This window comes from Podarcis raffonei, chromosome 8 (genome assembly GCF_027172205.1).
Source record: "Podarcis raffonei isolate rPodRaf1 chromosome 8, rPodRaf1.pri, whole genome shotgun sequence".
NCBI classification, from domain to species: domain Eukaryota; kingdom Metazoa; phylum Chordata; class Lepidosauria; order Squamata; family Lacertidae; genus Podarcis; species Podarcis raffonei.
Window position 1 is genome coordinate 58,842,688 of NC_070609.1, and position 22,549 is coordinate 58,865,236.

Consider the following 22,549-nt stretch of genomic DNA (forward strand, 5'->3'; position numbering starts at 1 on the left):
GGGCGTAGACACCAATAAAATGGATATAAGAGCTTGTTAGAGGTGCCAATATACTAACAGCTAACAGGAGCGGCAAGTCTGAAGAATGCCAAAGAGCTATTTCCAAGAACAAGCTCTGTGATTAGGTATTATGGCTGCTGTAAAATTTTGGGCACTTGATTGATGCCTTCATGAGTGCTGGAGAAAAAGATATGAAAGACAAGGCACTCCACTACTAAATTACAGTCCATTGTCTTCTGGGAATCTTTAATTGCAGGCTCCAAGGATTAATATAAGAAACATGCAATCAGAGCTAAAGACTTCAGGAAAGGTGCAGGTTTTGAAGACTATGGGAAGATTGTCCTTTAACTGCATGAGCCAAAACTCCCCCAAATTATGAAAGGGATAGTATGTATGTATGTATGTATGTATGTATGTATGTATGTATGTATTTCATTTCTATCCCACTTTTCTCCCAAGTTGGGATTCAAGATGGTTTACAACATCTTTAAAACATCATAACAAAATACAAAGTAATAAAAACAAACTTGTTAAAATCCAATAGAACACATTTAGAACCAATATTAAAATTTTGATGGCAGTGACAGCAGCTCAGTAATCCACATTGTCCGCACCTAGTTTTCAAAACCCTATCCGACGTTACCTTGTTGACACTAAAAGCCCCTTGGAAGCTAGTTAAGATTTTCCAAAATTTCAGCTACAGACACTGCAAGAATAAAAGCTGCTGTCCTCAAATTGCCTCCCATCCTGGCTGTTCACCCAGCTCACAAGTTCTTTGCATGCTTACAGCTGCCTGCTGAATTCTTCACTCATTCAGGATATGCTGGTTTCCAGCCACTACTAATTAGGTGATCAAAAGCAACAAATCCAGACTAGATATATGGGATTAAAAAGAAAAAAAAAGCTTTCAGACAGAAAACAAAGAAACTAGGTTACAAGCAACGTAAAGAAACCCAGCTACTAAGACTCGGATTCAATTACTGAGAAACTCAGAAACCTACTATGTATCTTGAGTATAATTTCCCCATGTTCACAAATGATGAATCTGTGTGAAACGTTGGGAACAGTGCTAAACAGCATTAAAGAAAATAAAAGAAACCATACGTAGGTGTTTGGGACTGAAAGCTACATTAAAAAGGCAGCCAAGCAGACAAACAAAATAACCCTAATAGGGACAGACAGCATGACAGCAGCATATTAGCTGTAGAACAAAGGAGAACAAGTTGAAGATTCCGGTGCCTTTCTAACGCTCAGGAGTACAAAGATGCTGCATTTCAGAAACACCACTATTATCAGTAACACAGATGGGAGATGTCAACAGTGTTTTTGCAGAGGTATTCAGCAGATGCTTGGGAACAGCTTGATCAAAATGGTTACAGGACAAATGAATACTTCAGGAGCTCGAACACATGGGACGGAATCGTACGATTCTAGCGAGATGTTGCAAAGCTTGCTGTTCAAAAATCAGCGGATGATTGCAGACCAGCAAATCTTCCTCGCTGAAAATTCAGCAGTAAAAGCTGTGCTGTCTGCAAGAAATGTTATGAACCTATTTTTCACAAGGAGCCCAAAATACAAGGTTTTGATTTTGTGTGGGTTTGAGACTGCCCCCCCCCCGGAATTTCAAAGTGTGGTGCATTTTTGAAAGTGCAGACATGGCTGGTAATTACCACACTGTATTAGGGTGCAGCTCTCTTTAAATGAGCAGTCTTACTAGGCAGGACCAACAGTAATTTAGAAAACGTGGCATTCCTCTTTTATGAATTTGTGTCGGGCACAGATTTGGGGACCTGATCTAGAATCCCCAGGGATGGCTTTCCCTGGTCCAGCTTTTCAGGGCTGTTTTATTCTCTCACTAGTATTTAAGGTTACATTACCCCAGGGTTGCATTGGCTGGTCCATGTACTCCAACTTGGAGTACATGGACAACTTGGACTCCAACTACAACTCCAACTACAAAATTCAGGCTGCATAGGTGTTAGTAATCTGATTTATTAAGAGGCTTCCAAACAGCTCCCAGTCAAGACACTTAATGCAAGTGTGCAGAGCTGGGTTACCCTTAAAGGGACAGTGAACAGTTAATTTGTTGTGCCTAAATACAGAACAGTCCAGTTATCAATGTGTCAGTAGGAAGAACTGTCTAACTAACTTCTAAGGTTTGCCTGACCTTACCCTCAGGTTGTTCTCTGCGCTTATTCCCATGTACTCCCTGAAATGCTATCCATTTCTGACCCTTGACTCAGTTATTGGCATGACTCTTCTAATTACTGAGACGGGCATATGGCTCCTGCTACTAACCCTTCCACACAGCAAACTGAATTGGTTTTTCATAACACTCTGATCTGTCACAAACTGTCTCACGGCTATCAGGTGCACACCTAATGAAGAGCAGAATTCTCTTTCCCCATACTAACTAATTGGGCAGGGAGAGAGAAAAGTCTCCTTTGGTCAGTTGTTTCCTCATTTTCTTCTTTGCTATGGCTACATTTGTTAAACCTGAAACCAATATTTTGCAGGTTTAAAAGATAGCTGACAGAACTGTATTGCTGTGCCACAGCTCAAGATTACAGGGGAAAAACACAGCCTGAATGGTTCCTACAACTTTCAAGGATCTGACTGGTGCCAAAACACCTTAAATCTGCTTTGAATGTAATGGTTTGGCCCTCAGAGTCATTATCTATCATCTATCTATCTAATAATACCACTTGATCGTAGAAAAAAAACCTCAAAGCTATCATGCTCACATGATCCTGCGGCTTCCAGTTTGGGTTTAAGTGTAAACAATGGTTCACATGCAATGGCAAATTATGACTATCACAAACCAGAAATACGGGAAGAAAAGAGTATGCAGGCTCGCGACATGGTCCCAAAAGGCATTCCATGGTTTTGCTGTGATGTCTGAATTAGACATAACTGTTTAGCTGCTTGAGAAGTCACCTTTTCTGTGGTCAAAAATCTAGGTAATGTTACATGACCCTAGGATGCTTCAGGTCCCCCCGCCCCCCTTCTGCCTTGCTGAACATCTTGTACTTTGCTTGCACTGGGAAAGAGTACAGTCTCTCCAGCACAGAAACAGCCCTAAGTTTATGACCTTGACACATTCTCTGAATACAACCACTCAGATCAAGGACTAAAGTCTGACACTAAAAAAAAAAAAAAGTAGTTTAAGGTCTATTGAAATAGCTCGGCTTCTTGAGTTAAGTTACCAATATATATTTTAATGTGTACTAAAACAGCAAAAGGAAACATCTAAAATTGTTACAAGTATCTCATTTTTATTACAAGGAGAACTTACAAATACATAAAATTGCAGACACAAGCGTCCACCTGACTCCCTTAATGTTACTGCATACTGAAATAAACGCACTGAGCCAATACAGCAAATTTTGTATATAACTATTGTCATTGTGACTTCTCTTTTAGTCTACAGTATTTGTAAGCCATTTTCCCGGGAAAATTATTACAGTTGTCATCTAAAAGGCCACAGTTCTACTGACTTCACTGGTAATGGAGCACAAACAGAGGTAACATATAATTTCAGAATTTTATTTCAAGAGGGTATGGGTAATAAAAAGAGCACAACTACAAAGAATATTGGCACTCTTAAACACAGAAGCAGTCAGACCACGGAAGCTTTAACATTATCCTGGAGTCAGTAATGATCTGGCTACATGAACCATAAGGTGTATTTGTCTGAACACTCCCAGAATAATATCAGACCTAGTATGTTCTGATAGTCAGAGTTATATTTAAAACAAGGGGAGCCTGCCACTTGGTCCTTAAGATGATCATTGCTTAGGAAGTGAAGTGGCTTTAGAAGGCTCGCTTTATCGCATGGGGGAGGAAAAGGAACAATTTTCAGTTTTCAGTGTTATTAATCCGGTAGGATGTAGGATATGCTCCTAGGCTGTATCAAGAAAACACAAAACTTTGCACTCAAATCAAACTGAGAATAGAAATGTACATTAGCTATTCATGTCTGGCAATCTAAGTGATTTCATTTACACTACAGCCAGAGTACATTTTCTATACAGTCATGTGAATTGATTCAAGTCATGTTTCATTAACCGTAAGACTGACAAATATAAGGATTGTTTTACAGTATCCAGGTTGATCAGAAATATAATGGCTTTCCCTAACACTACCGAAGCAGCTTTAAAATTGTACCATTTGGACTACTGCAATGCAGTGCATGTGGGACTGCCCCTGAAGACAGACCAGAATCTACCATTAGAATAGAATATAGCAGTTACTACCTGGTACTGGGCATGTAGGACAAATCCCACCAGTCCTGAGACAACTGCATGGGCTCTCAATACCTCTGAACACAAATCAAGGTACTGGCTGAACTGTTCCAAGCCCTGAACAGCTTAGGGTCAGAACACCCCAAGGACTGCCTCATTCCATACAAATTTGCCTAGGTATCAGAAGCCCTTCTATGGGTCCTTGTGCCAATGGAGGTTAGGCTAGGATAATCCAAAATTAGACCTTTTCAGCTGTAAAGTCCTCTTAGGGGGATTCATTCTCCAGGCAAGCATACCTGGTGGAATCCCTATTAAGTTTTTATTATTATTATTTGTAGTGTTTATTTGTTGCTTTTGATCACTTTATTCTTCACCAGTGGGTTTTTTTAGGATGTTTGGTCTTAAAAAGCTGCCATCTTCTGCTTTATCATATTAATATTCTACAAATACAATACTTTAGTAAATATTGTAGGAACCATAGTTTTGAACCATTTGCTAAATTCACTTACAGATACCCCATCTGAAAGGAAAAGCAAAATCATTTTCTTTTCATCTTGAATTAGGGCTCCAATATTAAGAAACCTGATATGAACTGACCTCATCTGTACCTTCCAGGCTAATGCATGAATCAGAACTTAACTATCAACCTGATTTCACATTTCCAAATGTTCCATTGCAGTTTTGGAGAGAAAATTCATTTGGCAATGTGGCTTTGGAGAGAAGGTATGTTTTAACATACATATTTAAATAACAATTTTCATGTGGGTGTTGTTTTTTTTTAATGTAGATTAATGTGGAAATGGAACAAAATGGTTTTACAGATCAATACATGCAAAAGCGGCACAGACTGGAAACAGAAGGACTTGCCCACACCATACCTGGAGTGCAGTTCAGTACTGCCGTTGTTGTATTTGCTTCCTCTTTCCCACACACCAAAGTCGGGCACACGATATGCCCTTTCCACACAAAATACAAGGTTTTGTATGAAGGTCACCTAAGAGAAAAAGAAAACAGAAAGGAGATGAAGGAGAAAAAAGAAAAACCTGAAATACGCCAATATTTCTTCCATAGTTGGATGCTACAAAATTTTCAGATGTCTCTGTTGCTCTTACTTTCTGATTCAGCATATAGGGCAGGAGTGGGGGACATTTTTGGCTCTTGTTGTCTGTATCATTATCTGCCACCACCCCTGAGAGTAATGTCATGATGATGTTAGATGACTGAGAGGTAGGTTGTCCCGCCCACCTGTCAAAGTCCCTTGTGCAACATTTGGAAGCTGTAGCACAAGGGGTTTTGCCAGACCCATGCTTGACACTTGGCAAGTACTGAGCACAGGGCTCGGAAAGTGCTTTCCGGCATTCTTGAGCTCAGCTTATGGTCAGTGAGTTCAGGTCTGATTTCTGCAGGGGTTGGCTGCAAGACTGAGTTCGCCATGGGGAACCTGGCTGCGCGACCAATTCAGTGGGCTAGAATTCACCGTCCATCAGCTGAAGGGGTATGAGCTTAAGCCTAATTTCTGCAGGGCTCGGTAGCACAAAGCAGTTTGCATTGGCACACCAGTTAAAAGGGGGGGGTCAGTTTTACAGTGGTTTCAGAGCAAATTGCTCTGTGCTATTGGAATAAGGCTTGCTCCCACCACCCACTACCCATCAGCTGATCAGTGCTAGAAGCATGCCATGCTCTAACAAATTGAGAGCGCTCTTTAAGCTCCTGATTCTTCCCATGTAGCCATGTTGGTACCTGCCTATGATGGTACCTGTGGGAAGAGTGGGCATGGTTTTGGGGGAAAGGCTTCATGGACCAATATGGGACATCTGCTGGGCCAAATCTGGCTACAGGTCAAAGGTTCCCCACCCTGGCTATAGGGACATATAACTCGGTACTGTGTTGAGTTGATTGGTCAGCAGCAGTCTGTGCTATGGCAACTGCCAACTCTTTCTCTCCTCTTCTGCATTGTTGCCAGCAGAGGAGGAGAAAGATACACAGCTGCAACTGCTATAACACTGCTTAATTTCTATAAAGCACCCAGAGGACGCAACTGATTGGGCAGTAGAGAGGTGCCTAAATAAATCAATATTTTTCGCTGCTGAGGCTATTCTCCTGTCTTCCTTCTTTCTGCCTCTTCTGGTACCATTAACTAACAAACGAGTGACAGTTGTCTTGCCTAGTGGTTGCTGCTTTTAAACAACCCTGGCATATAAATATCTTGTAAACATGTTTCTGGCTGTTCGGGGGCCTATAGAAACAGAGATTCTACTGAACGGTCTAATCTTGTCCAGGAGCCCCACACAGAGCAGACACTTCCTAGCTGACAGCTTTGCAACCACCGGCCATCTGTCTGCATCTTGTTAATCCTGCAAGAAAACTACACAGAGCCTAACACATACAAAATTGTTATTTTTCCTCCTAGGTTAGTGAACTTGGGCACTTAGATGGAAATAAAGGAAAGGTTGAAAGGCATTTGTAAATTATACTGGTATCATCCAACCTTTAGCCACTTCAGTATGGCCATCTTGCCCACTTTTTATTAAAGTTAATAACCAACCACTGCAGCTCCTGACTTTGGACCAACTTAAGTTTATTTATTGTAAATACTGCACATTTACAAACAAACTGAATTGAAATGAGAAGTTTTGTTTCTCTAGAAATTTCAGTGTACAAATAATTCAAGATGAAGCTCTGGAATTCCAGAACAGAATGAATCTTGTGGAATGGGACTGACCCCTCCTCCCCCTCTCTTGCAGACCTCCTAAAAGACTCTCCAGTGTGTTGTGAGAGTCTCATGAACACTCTGCTCACTCATGGTTCCCAATATAGGTGATTCCCTCCAGGAGCCATCTGAGTCACAAAACATTCTGTTCAGAAGAGTGCCCTGAGAAGCTTTCCAGGAGGCAAAGGGGACCCAAATGTCTCCTTCCACAAGTCTCCCCCCCCCCGCTCAGTTGCTAAGCCATAGTTTATGAATACTCATTTTTTATTTTAAACATATACATGCCATTTCATATATGGAGTCCTGAAATGATATTAGGCTATAGACCAGGTTCATGGATACTTAACCAGGTATGGTACATTGTATACATCTGTTGCTTAAATAATAAAACTGGAAATAAGTCCCCCCCCCTCCCGTTTGTAAGGATTTAACAAAATACTGCTGTTCTATGCTGGGAAACAAACCCCATTAAATTTACCCAACCATTCAAACTTGCTCAGCATTTTCATCTACTACCAGAGGCAGCTCATTTACCTCCGAGGGAAAAAGGAGTAATAATGAATTGCTTCACTGCATTCAATAGGCGTAACATCCTGCACAAGTGAATTGTCTAAATGTGAAATAAAGGAAGACGAGAGGGGGAAGAGGTCCCAAAGAAGTCTTCAAGCATTAAAATAGACTCAGCTATACAGAAAAGGGGCCAATTCAAAGGAAGTCAAAAGCAGTTCAGAGCTAGGAGCAAATTCAAAGTGTATAACATCCAGCTGGGCAACAGAGTCTTATTACCGCCTTGCACAGCCGGATCAATTTTCATCACATGAAGAGGCGATTTGGTGTAGTGTAATGGATAAGAGTGCGAGCTGTGAACCAGTCAATCTTGGGTTCAAACCTCAGCCTAGTAGTGAACCTATCAGATGGCTGTAGGCAGGCCACTACCACTCAGTCCCCTATCTGTAAATGCCAGGATAGTTGTAAAGATTAATGAGGTTAATCAGCTGTGTCCAGTCAGGCGATTGGCTAGGTGAAATTTCTGGCAGTCGCTATATCCTGACAAAGATAGGATGGGGAATCCTAAACCTTACCTTCCAGAACTGGTGGAGGTGATGGTGGGGGTACTGATGTGTAGCTAACGGTCTGAGTGCAGGCTACTGGCATCAAGAGGGGCAACTCAGCTGAGTACTCAGCACTGAGTTAGATGGAGCACCCCATCAACACCATCAACAGATCAGGGTGGAAATCCCTTTCTCCACTCTTATCACACCATGCAGTGGTCACTAGCAGTTCTCACCTAGCAAATCTCACCAACCACTGTACGTAACTCAGGAGAGACACTCTGAACACACTGTTTAAATACTATTTGAGATGCAGGCCACATCTCAAATTTTGAGAAAGTGCCATGAGTGCCAGCTACAAAATGGCTGCTGTGGGGGCATGGCACAATGCAAAATGGCTGCCACACCTAAAAAAAAACAAGCAAAGAGACAGGACCTCAAAATGGTATGGGCATGCTTCCTGATCTTTGAGGGAAAGGCGCCTACATCAGCTATCACCACATTTGCTCACACAAAGAAGCTCTATGCACCTCTCCTCTGCTTTGGGTGCACACATGGATCATGTTTGGAAACCCATTATACAGGCTGAATATCAGCTTTGCGTGCAATTTCAATCAGGAAATCAGTCCAGAATAAAATGCTGCAACCCGCAGTTGTAAATGGAAGATTGAATTACACATTGTGACCGCGAGATTCAGATTTGATTGAAACAGACTGTCAAAATTCTAACTTTGTTAAGACTAAAACCACATTAAAAAAACCAGCATTCAAAGGGCCATTTCTGAATCTATCCATAAAAAGAAATGGTGGGGACTGTGAAATCTGTTGTGACTCATTAACAAGGACTTGCATGGACATTTTGTATGCATTTTGAATATGTACAGCTCCTAGCACAACAATAAGGGCATTATTCGTTATTAGTGGTAATCCCTGATACACATACATGTACACACACAAAACCAACAAAGTAAATTCCATAAAAGAATGCAATGTTTTAATGCACAACTTGTAATACCACTAAAAAAAAACCCACTATTGCTGCTGAGATTAAGGCTTTTATATTATTTTGAAAGGCACTGATTATCCAAATCAATCTATATGGGCTTTAGAAGCAGCTGAAGGATGATGAATGAAAATGGTATGAAAGGAAAAAGTCACATTTAAATGACAGTTTGAAGTTCTACCAACCTATCCTTTATTTCCATGACAGCACCATGAATTTTGGAGAGAAGACAGATTTGTTTCACATTTGTTTCCCATCCCCTCTTCAAACAGTTCAAAGAGGGTAGCTTCCACAGGGTTACATTTTTGTTCTCACAACAACCCTATGAGGCAGGATAAACTGAGAATAGTGATAAATTGAGAATAGGAAGCCTGTCATAACTCCCATTGGCCTATGACAGCATGGCCAATGGTCAGAAAGAAAGTGAGTTGTAGCCCACCAAATCTGGAAGGTTACAGGTTTCCCCATCCTGGAGCTTCATAGCTGAACATGGATTTGAACCACAGTTTCCATATACAAAGCCAACACTACTAAGACTGAATGTCGAACAGAGCAATCTCTGCCGCTAGAATATTCTAAAATTGCAACAAGATGTTTAGGTTAGATTACTGCAATATATTATACATGGGACTGCCTCCGAAGACAGTTCAGAAACTTCAGCTGGTGCAGAATGCAGTGGCCAGGTTGCTCATCGGGGCAAGACGGTTTGAGCATATAACACCAATCTTGGTCCTACTGGCTGCTGATTAGTTTCCCGGCCCAATTCAAAGTGCTGGTTTTGACCGATGAAACCTTAAACGGCGCAGGACCACAAAACCTCAAGGACTGTCTCTCCTCATATGAACTGACCTGCACCCTACAGCAATCATCTAAAGCCCTTCTTCACATGCATCCTCCATGAGAGGCTTGGAGGATAGCAAACACGAGAAAGAGCCTTTTCTGTGATGGCTCTCCACTTATTGAATGCACTCCCCAGGGAAGCTTGCCTGGCGCCTTTGTTACATATCTTTAGGTGCCAGGCAAAAGCATTCCTCTTCTCCCAGGCCTTTGGCTAATTAAGCAATCTATGGCATTTTAAACTGGGGGGTGGGGGGATATTTTGTTTGTTTGTTACTATGGGGTGTGTTTTTGTGTTTTTATATTGTAAACTGCCCAGTGGTCCTTGGATGAAGGGCGGTATAGAAATTAAATATATAAGTAAAAGGAAAAGTTATGGGTCACCACATATGATATTTTAAAAGCAACCTTGTGGGTGAAACCTTAGATTTAAAACAATCCAGATGCAATCCACAGAACATCTCTTAACTAAGTTGTATGGAAGACAGACTAACCTGGTGTAGTTAGTGTCTAAAGCATTAGGCTAGGACTAGCAAAACTTGGGGAACCATAGAACACACTTGGTGACTTTGGTACATTCCCCTTTCTATCAGCTTAACCTACCCCATAGGGTGATTTTATGAAGACTGTAAGAATACCTTCAACATGTTCTAATGATTCCTGGGGTTGGTGAATTCATACCTCATCTGTATTGTAGATAATCTGCAAACCAGATGATATCATCTCAACTAGGTAGAGGAGGAACAACGACACAGCATTTATCTGTTAAAAGGAAAAAAGGACAAGAATGGTCAGACAGTAAAAGAAATGACCCTCAAAGCAAAAAAGAATCACCTATTATATCTCATGTTGAGTTTGTGCTCCCACTTGAATTAGAAGTCCTGCAGCAAAGTTGTCAAAAAACAAAAAACAAAAAAAACGGAGGTGGCTAAAGTGAAACTGTTAGAGTGAGCAGAAAGAACAGGAACAGATGGAGAATTAATGCATGTCCTGTACATGAAGGGGTATGTAAGCTAAGAGCTGTTGGCTTGCTCCTGTAATTAACTATCATCTGTTGAAGTATGGCCCATGGGAATATTAAAGCACACTTGGGGCATCAGGAGACGTACACACACACAATGTTGCTTACAGCGGAATCCACACAGCATCTGTTTTAGAAGGTAAAAAAAAACTTTTACCTGCAGTTGGAAGTTGTGAAATTAAGCAAATTAAGTTGTGAAATTAATCTAGCTAGCTAGCTAGCTGTTTTTTGGTCTTCTGTTTTAAACAAGCAGGGATTTATTTCAGTGCCATTCATGTCAAAATGCTTCTAGTAGATGCAAATGACAGTGCAGATGACAAAGCAAAAAGAAAAGACATACAGTGGAGGATATTACTACATCAGGCAGTATATCCCCATCTCCCACCTTGTAAACAAAACATTCATGCAGCCTCCTGCAGAGGGAAATATTAGTCTCAATCAACTCTTCCGCATTTGATTAATAGAGTTTAAATTATATTTACGAAAAATGAGTTGTTTTCTTCTGTTAACATAATTATCTATTAGATATCAGCATCAACTGCCGTAGCACTGCCAAGATATTGCATCGTGGGGGGGGGGGGGAAGAAGCCAATTATCAGAGAAATGAATGCACACAAAATACAATCATTTCACAGCAGCTAAGATTACATGTTGCTTATTCATGCACCTTCCATTTGGAGATAACAGAATAGTTTCAATTTATTTATTTTTTAAAGAATTGTAACCCTCCTTTCCTGGCAGTTAATAACAATAAAATGAAGAACAAGCAATTAATTACAAACAAACATCGCTAATAAAATGGCAGGAATAAAAAGAGCAACTGCCGTTAAAATAGAAAGTTTGAAACAGCAACAACAACTAAGCAGATTATGGTCTGGTGCCGAAAAATCATGAGAGGAGGCACCACGCAAGCAGCCTTGGGTAGGGCATTGAGGATGCTACTACCAAAAAGGCCCTTTCGCCATTTTCCAACCACTTCACCTTGATGGGGGTACCAGGAGGAGAGTGTCTGAAACCATAACAATCTGGTTTATACAGGTGCATGCCTCTTTAAGCACCCAGTTCTAAGCCATAAAAAGATGCAAAGGCTGAAACCAACTGTGCTGACTAGGGCTGATGGGAATTGAAACCCAAAACATCTGGAGGGCACCAGGTTGTAAATGCCAGATAAAATGCCAGTAGTTATTCTAAAGGTGATGATATATATTCTGACTAACCAGTCACAGGAATCACTGTTTTATGCTCACCACAGGTTACATCCAAAAATCTTTATGATTATGGCCACATTCATGCCATATATTTAAAGCACTATGCCACTTTAAGCAGTCCATGGTTTATCCCAAATAATCCTTGGGAGCTGTAGTTTAAGGGTGCTGAGAGTAGTTAGGAGACCCCTCTCTTCAAAACAAAACTACGATTCTCAGAGTAGTTTACCAATCAATCCCTTTGCACAGAGAACACTGGGAACTGTTGCTCTGAGAAGGAAATAGGGGTATCACAACAACTCTCCTCACCTTTAACAGACTACAACTCCCAGAATCCTTTGGGGGAAGCCAATGTGACTGCTTAAAATGGTGTCACAGTGCTTTTAAATGTGTGGTCTGAAGGTGTCCCCAGGCTGCCCATGCCTAAGGGGTATTTGGACTCATGATTCCTTGAAAGCCCCCCTTTGAAACTAATTTTGAAGCTGAAGGAAATCTCACAAGCACTTTGAGCACAAGATTGGCATGCCACAAAGAAGTAAGTCCAAATTTCCACTAGAGATGTGCAAGACTCTGGTTCCCCTGGAGTAGGTCTCTAATTTAGATGCCAGCCACGGGTTTGAAAACGGCAGCTGGACCATTTTCTGAAAAGTGGTCTTAGCTCTGCTGTTCTTGCAACAACATGACTATTCCTAAGAAGTACATCAAAAAATCTAAGAAGTACATCAAAAAAGGTAGACAAACAATGCCAATAAATGGTGATGACTAAGTTCGATGTGAGAAGGCTGGTTGAAGGTATCTGCAACATTCAGTTCAGTTCCTTTGTTTCAGCTACTGGCCATGACAAATGATAAAGTAGAATACTAAAAATAACACAATAAAACACATCAGGCAGTAAACGAAGAAATCCACATAAAAGAAAGCCTACAATGTATCAACAGCTCAATGCCAAACTAGGCTCAGCAGCAAACATAATGATTACAATCTGCAATACTGTGAGTCAAAGTAATTTTGAAGAAGCTTGCAGCCAAGGCAAAAGTAGCCATTCTAGTGAAAATTTCCTCATGGCAATTATCCAGGAGAAACTCTAATTTCCATTGGCTGGACAAATAAATTTCTGACCATAAGCAAACATGACAAAAGCAGGAAGGAAACTGCATTTGTAAATCACAGAAATGTGAACTATGAAAACCAAAGCTAAAAATTAAATGAAAAAGTAGTATCAGAGTGCATTAAGTCCTTCTTATTAATTAAGCTGTTTCCTAGTAAGTGAAGCTAAAACATGTACAAAATTACAGCATACAGCATCAGATGTTCTCAAATTTTATTTATAATACAAATGGTTTTTTTAATATATATATATACTGAAATTACTTGCTGACAACAGCTTGTGTTGCTTCAAAGAAAGCAACTTTTGGCCATTGTAGTGCTATTTTATTCAATAAGATATACAGCAGAGAGTTGGGCTACAAACAGCTTGCTTTTATTGGTATGTTAAAGCGGGAAAATCAATTTGCCAAGCTCCAGAGTTTGGCACATCTTTAAAGAACTCTGGTCTTTAACTGAGCAGCAGGGGAAAGGAACAATACTCAAAGCCACTCAGTCCCTGAAGTATATTTAAGAATTTAATTTCATACCTGAAGATGTCCATATTCCTTGTGGGACAAGACTTCATCACCTGTGTGGGCACTGAAAACAGAATGGAGGCATTTGGATGGCTTAGGATCTTGCTTATATTGTTGAACCTTTAGAGAGAGAAAACAGAGATGATACTCCTAAATAAATATACAGATTATTATGTTTCTATCATGAAAGTATCACAAGGCACTGAAGATTATAATTGTTGGATTAACTTTTTTTATCAAACAAAAACCCCATTATGCAATGTAAAACACTATATTCTAAATATAAAGCTAATTCTAAAGATCACCTACTGGAGCGGTAAAACCCATATTCTTACCAGTCTTATGAATAAGAGCCAGACAGCAAAGGTGGCAGGATCCATCTCCAAACACAAGCTTTCTTCCACATGATTGTTAAGGGTCCAGAATGGCCTATCACATCAATGGACTGGAAAGCCTTCCTTTTCTATGCAATTTCCAGATGGCAATGGAAAATGTGGCATTATATTATTATTATTATTATTATTATTATTATTATTATTATTATTATTATTATTATTATTACTTTGGCGAAAACCACTGATTTCATTTTGGGGTCTTTCCTTCCAGCTATTTTTATATCGTCCCACTAGAATTCTCACTACAGAGAGATCAGAAGCAGGTCAGATTCCCCTGTCTTTCCACCGTTCCCCTTTTTGAAGGAGAGCGAGCTGAGTGGCAAAACCAATATACCCTGTGGCGATTTCAATGTGAGAAGTCCTTTTAAACCTAGCAGTCTAGACTCTTCCCGACTCCCAACGTGAGTGGGGAAGGAAGGGGTCATGGAAGCCCAAGGCCTTCTCTGGATTGCTCAGGATTATTTTTTTAATTATTCCCCCCCCCCCCGCAATCACTTCTCAATTCCCTCTGTGCCCCTCTAGCCTCGTGCTATGGTCCCCCATTTACACATTTTTCAGCTGTGGCCCCCACGGAATATCCTGGGGGCCCCCAGGGGGCCATATGGTCCCCGGTTGGGAAACACTGGCCTGGAACCTAGCCTGTGGTTTTTTTCCTCCCCACATAGAAAGTGTATAGAGAACATAAGATATTTAATTAACTGAGTGGTTCATCTCATTGATCTTTGGTGCAGGTGATGAAAATGAGTAATTTTGCTACCCTAAGAAAGGTAGCTATCTTCACTAGACAACTGACACAAATGCTTTATCATCACAATCAGGAACTACACTAATCTCTTCTATGAATCCATCCATCTTTATTATTGTTTAACCACAGACAATTCTAACTTACTTGAACTGGCACATGGAAAGTAATAAATCCTGGGCATATGCAATCAACAGAAAAAGGCTGACATGACCAAATGAGGTCAACCACCATCATTTTTTTAAAGTCAACAAAAGTATACCCCTGTAAACAATACTGATATTTGTAAATTATACAAAGCACGTAATATCTGCAAAAAACTAAAATAAAAATGTAGCAGTGTGGAGTGCTCCTTCTGAGGATTCTATGAAATCTTGCCCTTTTCCAGGAGATTCCATTAATGTTCCATTCCCCAGTTTTCCATTTCCTCCAGTCAGCATTACATACCCAATGAGTGTGCTTGGTTGTCAATGGGCAATTTGCCCCCTTTTTGCAGATTAAAAAAAAAAAATCTTCTGCAAAATTTGGCATTCCAAAAGAATTTCATCTTCCCAATCAACACCTTTTGTATCATTTATTATTTATATGAGTTTCTTTATTTTCAGTGTGTACACTCCAACTAACAATTACGCAAGGTGGCTTACAATAGAAATGTAAAAGCAGTATCCAACAGCAACTTCAGCAAAAGCACAGAGCGATCAAGAATGTGCTGTGTTGCCACTCCACCAAAAGGCAGTAGCAGCCATAATACATCACAAAGAGCCTTCAAAGGTTTATTTCCGCTTTGTTGGACTATCTGCATCTTAGATTACTAACCAGAAACAGCTTTCAAAAGGTGACCCATCCCTCACTCCTCAAATAAGATATGTACGTATAGATAGACAGATAGATAGATATAGATAGATGGTAGATAAGATAGATACTATACTAAAAAAAGTATGTTTCAGTACTGCCCACATCAATGTAAACAACATTACATTTTTTAAAAAAGCTCCAAACAAACCAACAACTTCTTTATATTTGATCAGGGTCATGTCTCTTGGATTCTGTCATAATTATAAATTATAAGCTGTGCCTTAAGTAATTTGGCAGAAGTACAAGTATTATGAGGAATGGTTGAGGGAGCAGGGTATGTTAAAGTCTGGATCAGAGGAGATGGAGAGGAGATATAATATCCATCTTCAAATATTCTGCTCCAGAGGGTAGGACCCAAACCAATGGATTCAAATTACAAGAAAGGAGATTCTGACCAAACATCAGGAAGAACTTTCTGGTGGTAAAAGCTATTCGAAAGTGGAATGGACTCCTTCGGAAGGCAGTAGACCCTCCTTCCTTGGAGGTTTTCAAGCAGAGGTTGGATGGCCATCTATCATGGATACTTTAGTTGAGATTCCTGCATTGGCAGAGTATTGGCCTAGATGACCCTTGGGGACCCTTCGAACTCTACAATTCCATGATTCTATATATTTATTTGTCAAATTTGAATCTTGCCTTTCCAACAAATCGTGCTCCAAGAGGCTAACAATAATAAAACAAATACGATACAAGATTATATAGAAATAATTGACTAATTAAGTCACCACCGCTTAGGACACAACTCCTCCTCAGAATGATGCCACTCTACCTTACAAAAGACATTTTAGTTTTTCTAACCTCCACTGGGGACAAGGCTCTTTCAGCAGTTACTAAGTTCTCTTTGCAAATATATTTAACACAAAGGCCTGCATACTCAAAACAATGCATTGGAAGTGCAACAGAGAGCTGCTTATTCTCCAGTTCCAGAAAATGCTCTTGGCAGCTTCAGTTCTGAGATCAACATTGATCTTTTTTTCATACCAAAGACATCTCAACATGTAAAGATTGTATCAGTTTAGCAAAGCAATATGGGCCTCAAATAATATTTCAGTGCTCTATCATTTGTATCTCCCTCTAATACACATGAGATCAGAGCTTAAAAATTTCAAGACAACCATTATGCAGAGGGAATACTAAGTACAAAGGTATAAAAAATTATTTAGAAAAAGAAACAATGAAGGAAACAGTATCAAGGTCCTTAAACTCTGAAGCTGTTAACAGACAACCAATTTAAAAATACTAGGTAAAAAGGCAAAATTGATAACCTTTAATGATTAGGGAGGCATGCTATTTGGGGATTAACATAAATATTACAGGATTAGTATAAAGCAGGAATGAGGAATCCATGGACCTCCAGATGTTCGTATACTACAATGCCCACCATCCCAGCATATTGGCCATGTTGGCAGGGCTGATGGGATTTGTACGCCAATGACGACTGGAGAGCCACAGCTTCCACATTCTTGGTATAAAATGAAGAAAAGCATTTAACAAGTTTTGGACAGATGCCAGAAAATGTGCTGGTTTGTGTGTGCGCACATGTGCAAACACACACACCACTAAGATTACAATATTATGTACACTAGGCAAGTTGCATTAAATTCAGTGGGACTAATTTCTAAGTAAGCAGGCACACTATTGGCCTAAGGGTCCCAGCCTGTTAGAATTATCCTTACACTTTTTAATGAGGATTTCCAACTCTCATGTTCAAGAAGAAGAAACATATACCTAATAATCAGAAGTGGATCTGAGTGAGGTTCGGGCTCAAAAGTACAGAGAAAATGGTTTAGCAGTATGCTGCCTTAAATCAGGTCCATTGAGATACACCTTGGGTATTTGCTAGAGCACTCATGCTGTAAATAAATGATGAAGAAGAAGAAGAAGAGGAGGAGGAGGAGGAGGAGGAGGAGGAGGAAAGGTCCAGATCCATCTAGTCTAGTATGGCCTGTTTTGTTCTGAATGTTGTTGTTTAGTCGTTTAGTCGTGTCCGACTCTTCGTGACCCCATGGACCAGAGCATGCCAGGCACTCCTGTCTTCCACTGCCTCCTGGGACCGAACAACGGGAGCTCACCGTGTTGCAGGGATTCGAACCTCCGACCTTCCGATCGGCAAGGCTCTGTGGTTTAGACCACAGTGCCACCCGTGTAATAACAGGGTAGGTGGGGTTAAAAAAAATCACACCTATGACCTATCCCACAAAAGGATATGGATAAAATTGGATAAACCCTCAAATATGTTGCCTTGAGCTCCTTGGAGAGATTATATATAAAATGTGATAGATAACCTGTATATCTACTATTTACTTAATAGCTATCCATGCATTTTTGTTATTCCTATTTGCTTTGGAATTGCTATCTTCAGCATGGCACTGTGCACCATCAAATAACAGCTTACAGAAAGAGTTTAGCTTATGCTTACCAAAAGCTTAAAAGCTAAAATTAGAGAAAACACAGGACTGCAAACTCAGTTCACTTGTGCTATTCCATTTATGATTAAGTGAAGCTTATTGCAGGCATCTTCAATCTCAAGATATTGACATTGCTCACATACATAAAATGAAAATATAGGCCATGGTGTAACTATTGGTATATTAGATTACTCCTTCAAAATTCATCAGATATGGCGAGATGAGTTGGATTTTTACACTGCCATGCTGTAAATGACTGCCACCATTAGCACAACTGGTTACCTCTTTGTACTCTGGAATGAAATTAGTTCTACTGTAGCATAACATTTGAAAAGATCTTTCTTGATAATGATGTGCAATGTCAAGCCTGGGTAGACAAATTATAGGCTTGTTAAATAGCTCTGCCATCAACTAATGAATACATTCACTTTCCTATTTGTTATCATTTTAATGCATTCTTTTCTTGGCAGAGTATTCTCAGGTTAGCTGCATGCATAGGTATCTCAAAGACTGAACATGATATTTCTATGAACACCCAGTCTGCAAGATATTACCCAGGTCAGGAGTGCATCCATTTCCCTAGCTGGAATGTTCAAACAAAATCCACTTGAATGATGGCATCTAGACAGCAGGTTAAGGCTAGTTGTAAGACTGTGGAGGCCCAGCTTCAGCCCCACAGGGAAGGTTGGAGGCAATTATCTGCCCAGGCTGCTTTATTTGGCAAATGGCCATAGCTCAGCGGTAAGGCAGATACGCTGCATGCAGAAGACCCCTTGCAGTGATTGCGAAGAAGCTTCTGCGTGAGGGAAATATCTGAAAGACTGAACTTTAGGGAATTAATGTTACTGTTACTTTTACCTTTGTTGACTGGAGGGAGCCAGGGGAGACAGAAGACAACTGGAGTGGAAGGTATTACATTGATTTTTTCCACTATATCATACTATGGCCTTGGAAGGATATAACAAGAAAAAGAGACCTGGAGATCAATTACAGTCTCCAACCCTGCTAATTCTAAAACAATATAAAATTGACAACTTCATGCTAGGTAGTTCTGGCACCCTGGCATCCTCCCTTTCTACACTGATGTACCATGATTAACACAAGGTCGAGTTTGTTTCTTACGGTTCACTTTATTACACTGTTTAAAAATATATATATGGGGAGGGGTGGGGAAGAACACCTAGAAAAGTGAAAGGCTTGGGCATGCCTAAAGTAGCTTTTTGATCCCAGCTTTTCTGCTCGTGATAAAGTACTAGCGGGAAACTAAGACTTTAAAAAGTTATTATATGGGAACATCCTTCGTTATCTTCAAGCAATATCCAATAATTACCCTTCAGGAACAAGTTCCAGTTTCATTACAGGGAAAATGGTCTCCACATACAGAGTAAATGGAAGGAAAGAAAGTTGTTCCATTTCTGAAGAGCAAGACAAGATCCTCTTGGGGACATGAGCTCATAAATAATCTTTCCTGAATTATCTCTATCAAAGATGTTTGCACAGCACCTTGTCAAATCAACCCATACAGAAAGGAGAGAAATACCTTACTTAAAGGAGACCTTGTCACATTGAATTTTTCAAAGCAGATAGATAAATAAAAGACATGTCAAGTGAATCATTCTTTTAATAGCATGGTCTGAATTCATTCTTAAAGTTCCATGCTATTTTTTTTAAGGTTTAATGAATAGGGACAATGGTTTTTTTAAAAAAAAAAAAACAGTCATACCTCGGAAGTCAAACAGAATCTGTTCCAGAAGTCCATTCGACTTCCAAAACGTTCAGAAACCAAGGCGCAGCTCCTGCAGCCAATCGGAAGCTGCGGAAGCCACTTTGGATGTTTGGGTTTGCGGCATTCGGGAGCCAAAACGTTCGACTCGCAAGGCATTCAGGATCCAAGGTACGACTGTATTTGTTATCCCTTAAGATCTTTTCCCCTCACATAACTAAAGAGATGGCAAATGTGCAAAGATTATTAATCTCTCCCAAACAGCATTTAAAAGGAGATAAATTAAAAGCTGAGCTCGTTTGCTAGTTCACACAAGTCAACTGCATTGGACAATGTTGTTCTGAGGACATGTTTCCCTCTCTACCGACAGAAAAGTGTTGGGATAGCCCCAATTGTTCAGTGTGTATCCCATACACAAATGTTACACCACAATATAGTTTATTGATTATATATTTATTAAATGTATTTTCCCAAGTTGGGATTCAAGGTGGTTTACATTTAGAACCAGCATTAAAATACAGTTTGCCCTGATAGTCCAGTGATCAGCATCATCTGCTCCTAAGTTTTCAAAGGCCAGTCTAAACAGGAAGGTCTTAGCCTGCCAGCAGAAGGATAACAAAAAAGAAGCAAGTCTAAACACTCCTTGGGGGAAATTCCACAATATGGCAGTAGCTGCAGAAAAGGCTTTCTCTCATGTCACCACTAACCATACGTCTGATGTTGATGGGACCAAGAGAAGGTGCTCACCTGAGGATCTTAGCACCTGGCCAGGTTTGTAAAGGGAGATATAATATTTACAGTAGCTTGGGCCCCAAAGCCATAAAGAGCTTTAGAAGTCATAACCAGCATTTTGAATTGTCCCTGGAAATGGACCAGTTGACACATGTTGTAACCAGAATGGCAGAAAGATGCTTCCTAACACTAAGAATGGCTGAGCAACAGAGGTCATACAAATTCCTTTCCCAGGTGCTTTTAAGAATGTATTGACATTTATTGAAGGTGATTTAAAATCTCAAGAATCCTAGTTGGCTGCATGGCTCAGTCAGTTCCAACCATACAATGTAAGCTAATTTGTACAAAAACGCTGCTGATGTAAGTAGTCTACTCATGTGAGCCATATAACAAGGTTGGAGAAAAAGCAAACAAAATCAACTTCTCCCTCCTAGAACTGGAAAATGCCACTTTTCAATTCACAGAAAAGAGCAGACTATTCACATTCCCTGCTCCCATCTGTACGTCGCTCACAGAACAGCCTTGTAAATGGCTCCCACAAGTCGTTGTTGTTGTTGTTTATTTATATCCTGCCTTTTCCCCAGACTAGGATTCAAGGCAGTTTACACAAATTAAAGCAATACAGATAAAACACCAAAGGCTAAAAACATATAAGATAGTTAAAAAGCAATTAAAATATAATAGAACTAAAAGAATATAAAAACAGATCTATTAAAATACAGAGAGTAAAAACAGCACAGCACTATTTAATAATCCTTTCCTTAAAAAAAAAGTCAGTCCCCAAAAGACTGTTAGAATAAAACAGTCTTCACCTGCTGGCTGAAAGACAACAAGGAGGGAGCTTCTAGTGTCTTGTCAAAACCAGTTTTCGGGGGGGAAATTTCCCAACTCTATAATTTGATAGTCTATTTATTTATTTCATGAAATTTACACACCACTTGATCGTAAAAACAACAAAGCTCAAAGCAGTTTATAAAAGGATAAAATAAGAAAATCGGGGGGGGGGGGGAATACAACAAGCCTTTAAAGCATACCAAAGTTAAAATACCAAAACAGTTGTATATGTTTTCCATAGTGTTCCAGCTTGTTTTGCATTTTCAACATTACTTAAACCAGCAAGCTCCCGTCTGTTGTTTGCTTAAGTTCCAAGAGCAACTGAAAGATGGGATTTCTGTCATATATTCAGTTGTTCGTTTACAACATCAGGCACTTCTTCGCCTTCAGCTTTTAGACGCATTGGGCCCAGAGCCTGGGAACTGACCTTTCCTAGCAGGTTGCATTGTGGCATTACACCCACTGCCCTTTTAATTTGATTCCCAGTCGGAACATTTTTAATGCTTACAATTAACTTAATCCTTTAGAATTAAGTGTGTGCTTGTGTCCACATTGCAGAGTTTTACCTTATCAGCCTGGCGCATGTAGCAGTAGAGAATTCCTCGCATGCATTTTATAGCAGAATGCTCCAGCTCGTGGGTCCTTCCCTTGTCATCATCAATACGCCTGGGTAAGAGAGATAACCCGTGAAACAAATTGGAAATGCATTCAGAAGGAAGTAAAAGGTACCAGCATCCCTTTCCTGATAATTAAGTATTAAGAATGCTTTATATAGTGGCACCAGCAAAGTCTGATACACTCGGGCCTTATCAACCTTGCCACAATAAAGCCAACAGGTTTTTTTAAAAAAATAATAACAATAATAATCAAACACTATGTCTAGGTTTCAGGAAATGAAGTCAAATAAAGGTTGCCCACAAACTTGATACCCTTTTATTTGCTAGTTTCGATTACCATCATCATTATTTCAAGGTATTACTTGCCCTTCACCATAAGGTCTAGGGTGAGTTGCAACAATTTAGAATACAGTACTAAAAAGTTTAAAACAAATTTTAAAGAAAGTAAATCCAAATAATTATGAATCATCAAAGGACAAGCAGAAACAATATTTTTATTTGACAAATAACTGTGACATATTGATGGTTTGCAATGTTGCTAATCATTTC

General features: G+C 39.9%; 1 protein-coding gene across 7 annotated transcripts in view; it reads right to left on the reverse strand.

Annotated features, from left to right (window-relative positions):
* PHKB (phosphorylase kinase regulatory subunit beta) overlaps positions 1 to 22,549 on the reverse strand; it is a 142,291-nt gene that overhangs the window by 80,557 nt on the left and 39,185 nt on the right. For all 7 annotated transcript variants that reach the window (XM_053400230.1, XM_053400233.1, XM_053400232.1 and 4 more), the window contains 4 exons: positions 21,950 to 22,049; positions 13,707 to 13,814; positions 10,528 to 10,608; positions 5,123 to 5,238 (listed from right to left, as the gene is read on the reverse strand). In XM_053400230.1, coding sequence (XP_053256205.1) covers positions 5,123 to 5,238; positions 10,528 to 10,608; positions 13,707 to 13,814; positions 21,950 to 22,049 — 405 coding nt within the window. The remainder of the gene's footprint in view (positions 1 to 5,122; positions 5,239 to 10,527; positions 10,609 to 13,706; positions 13,815 to 21,949; positions 22,050 to 22,549) is intronic.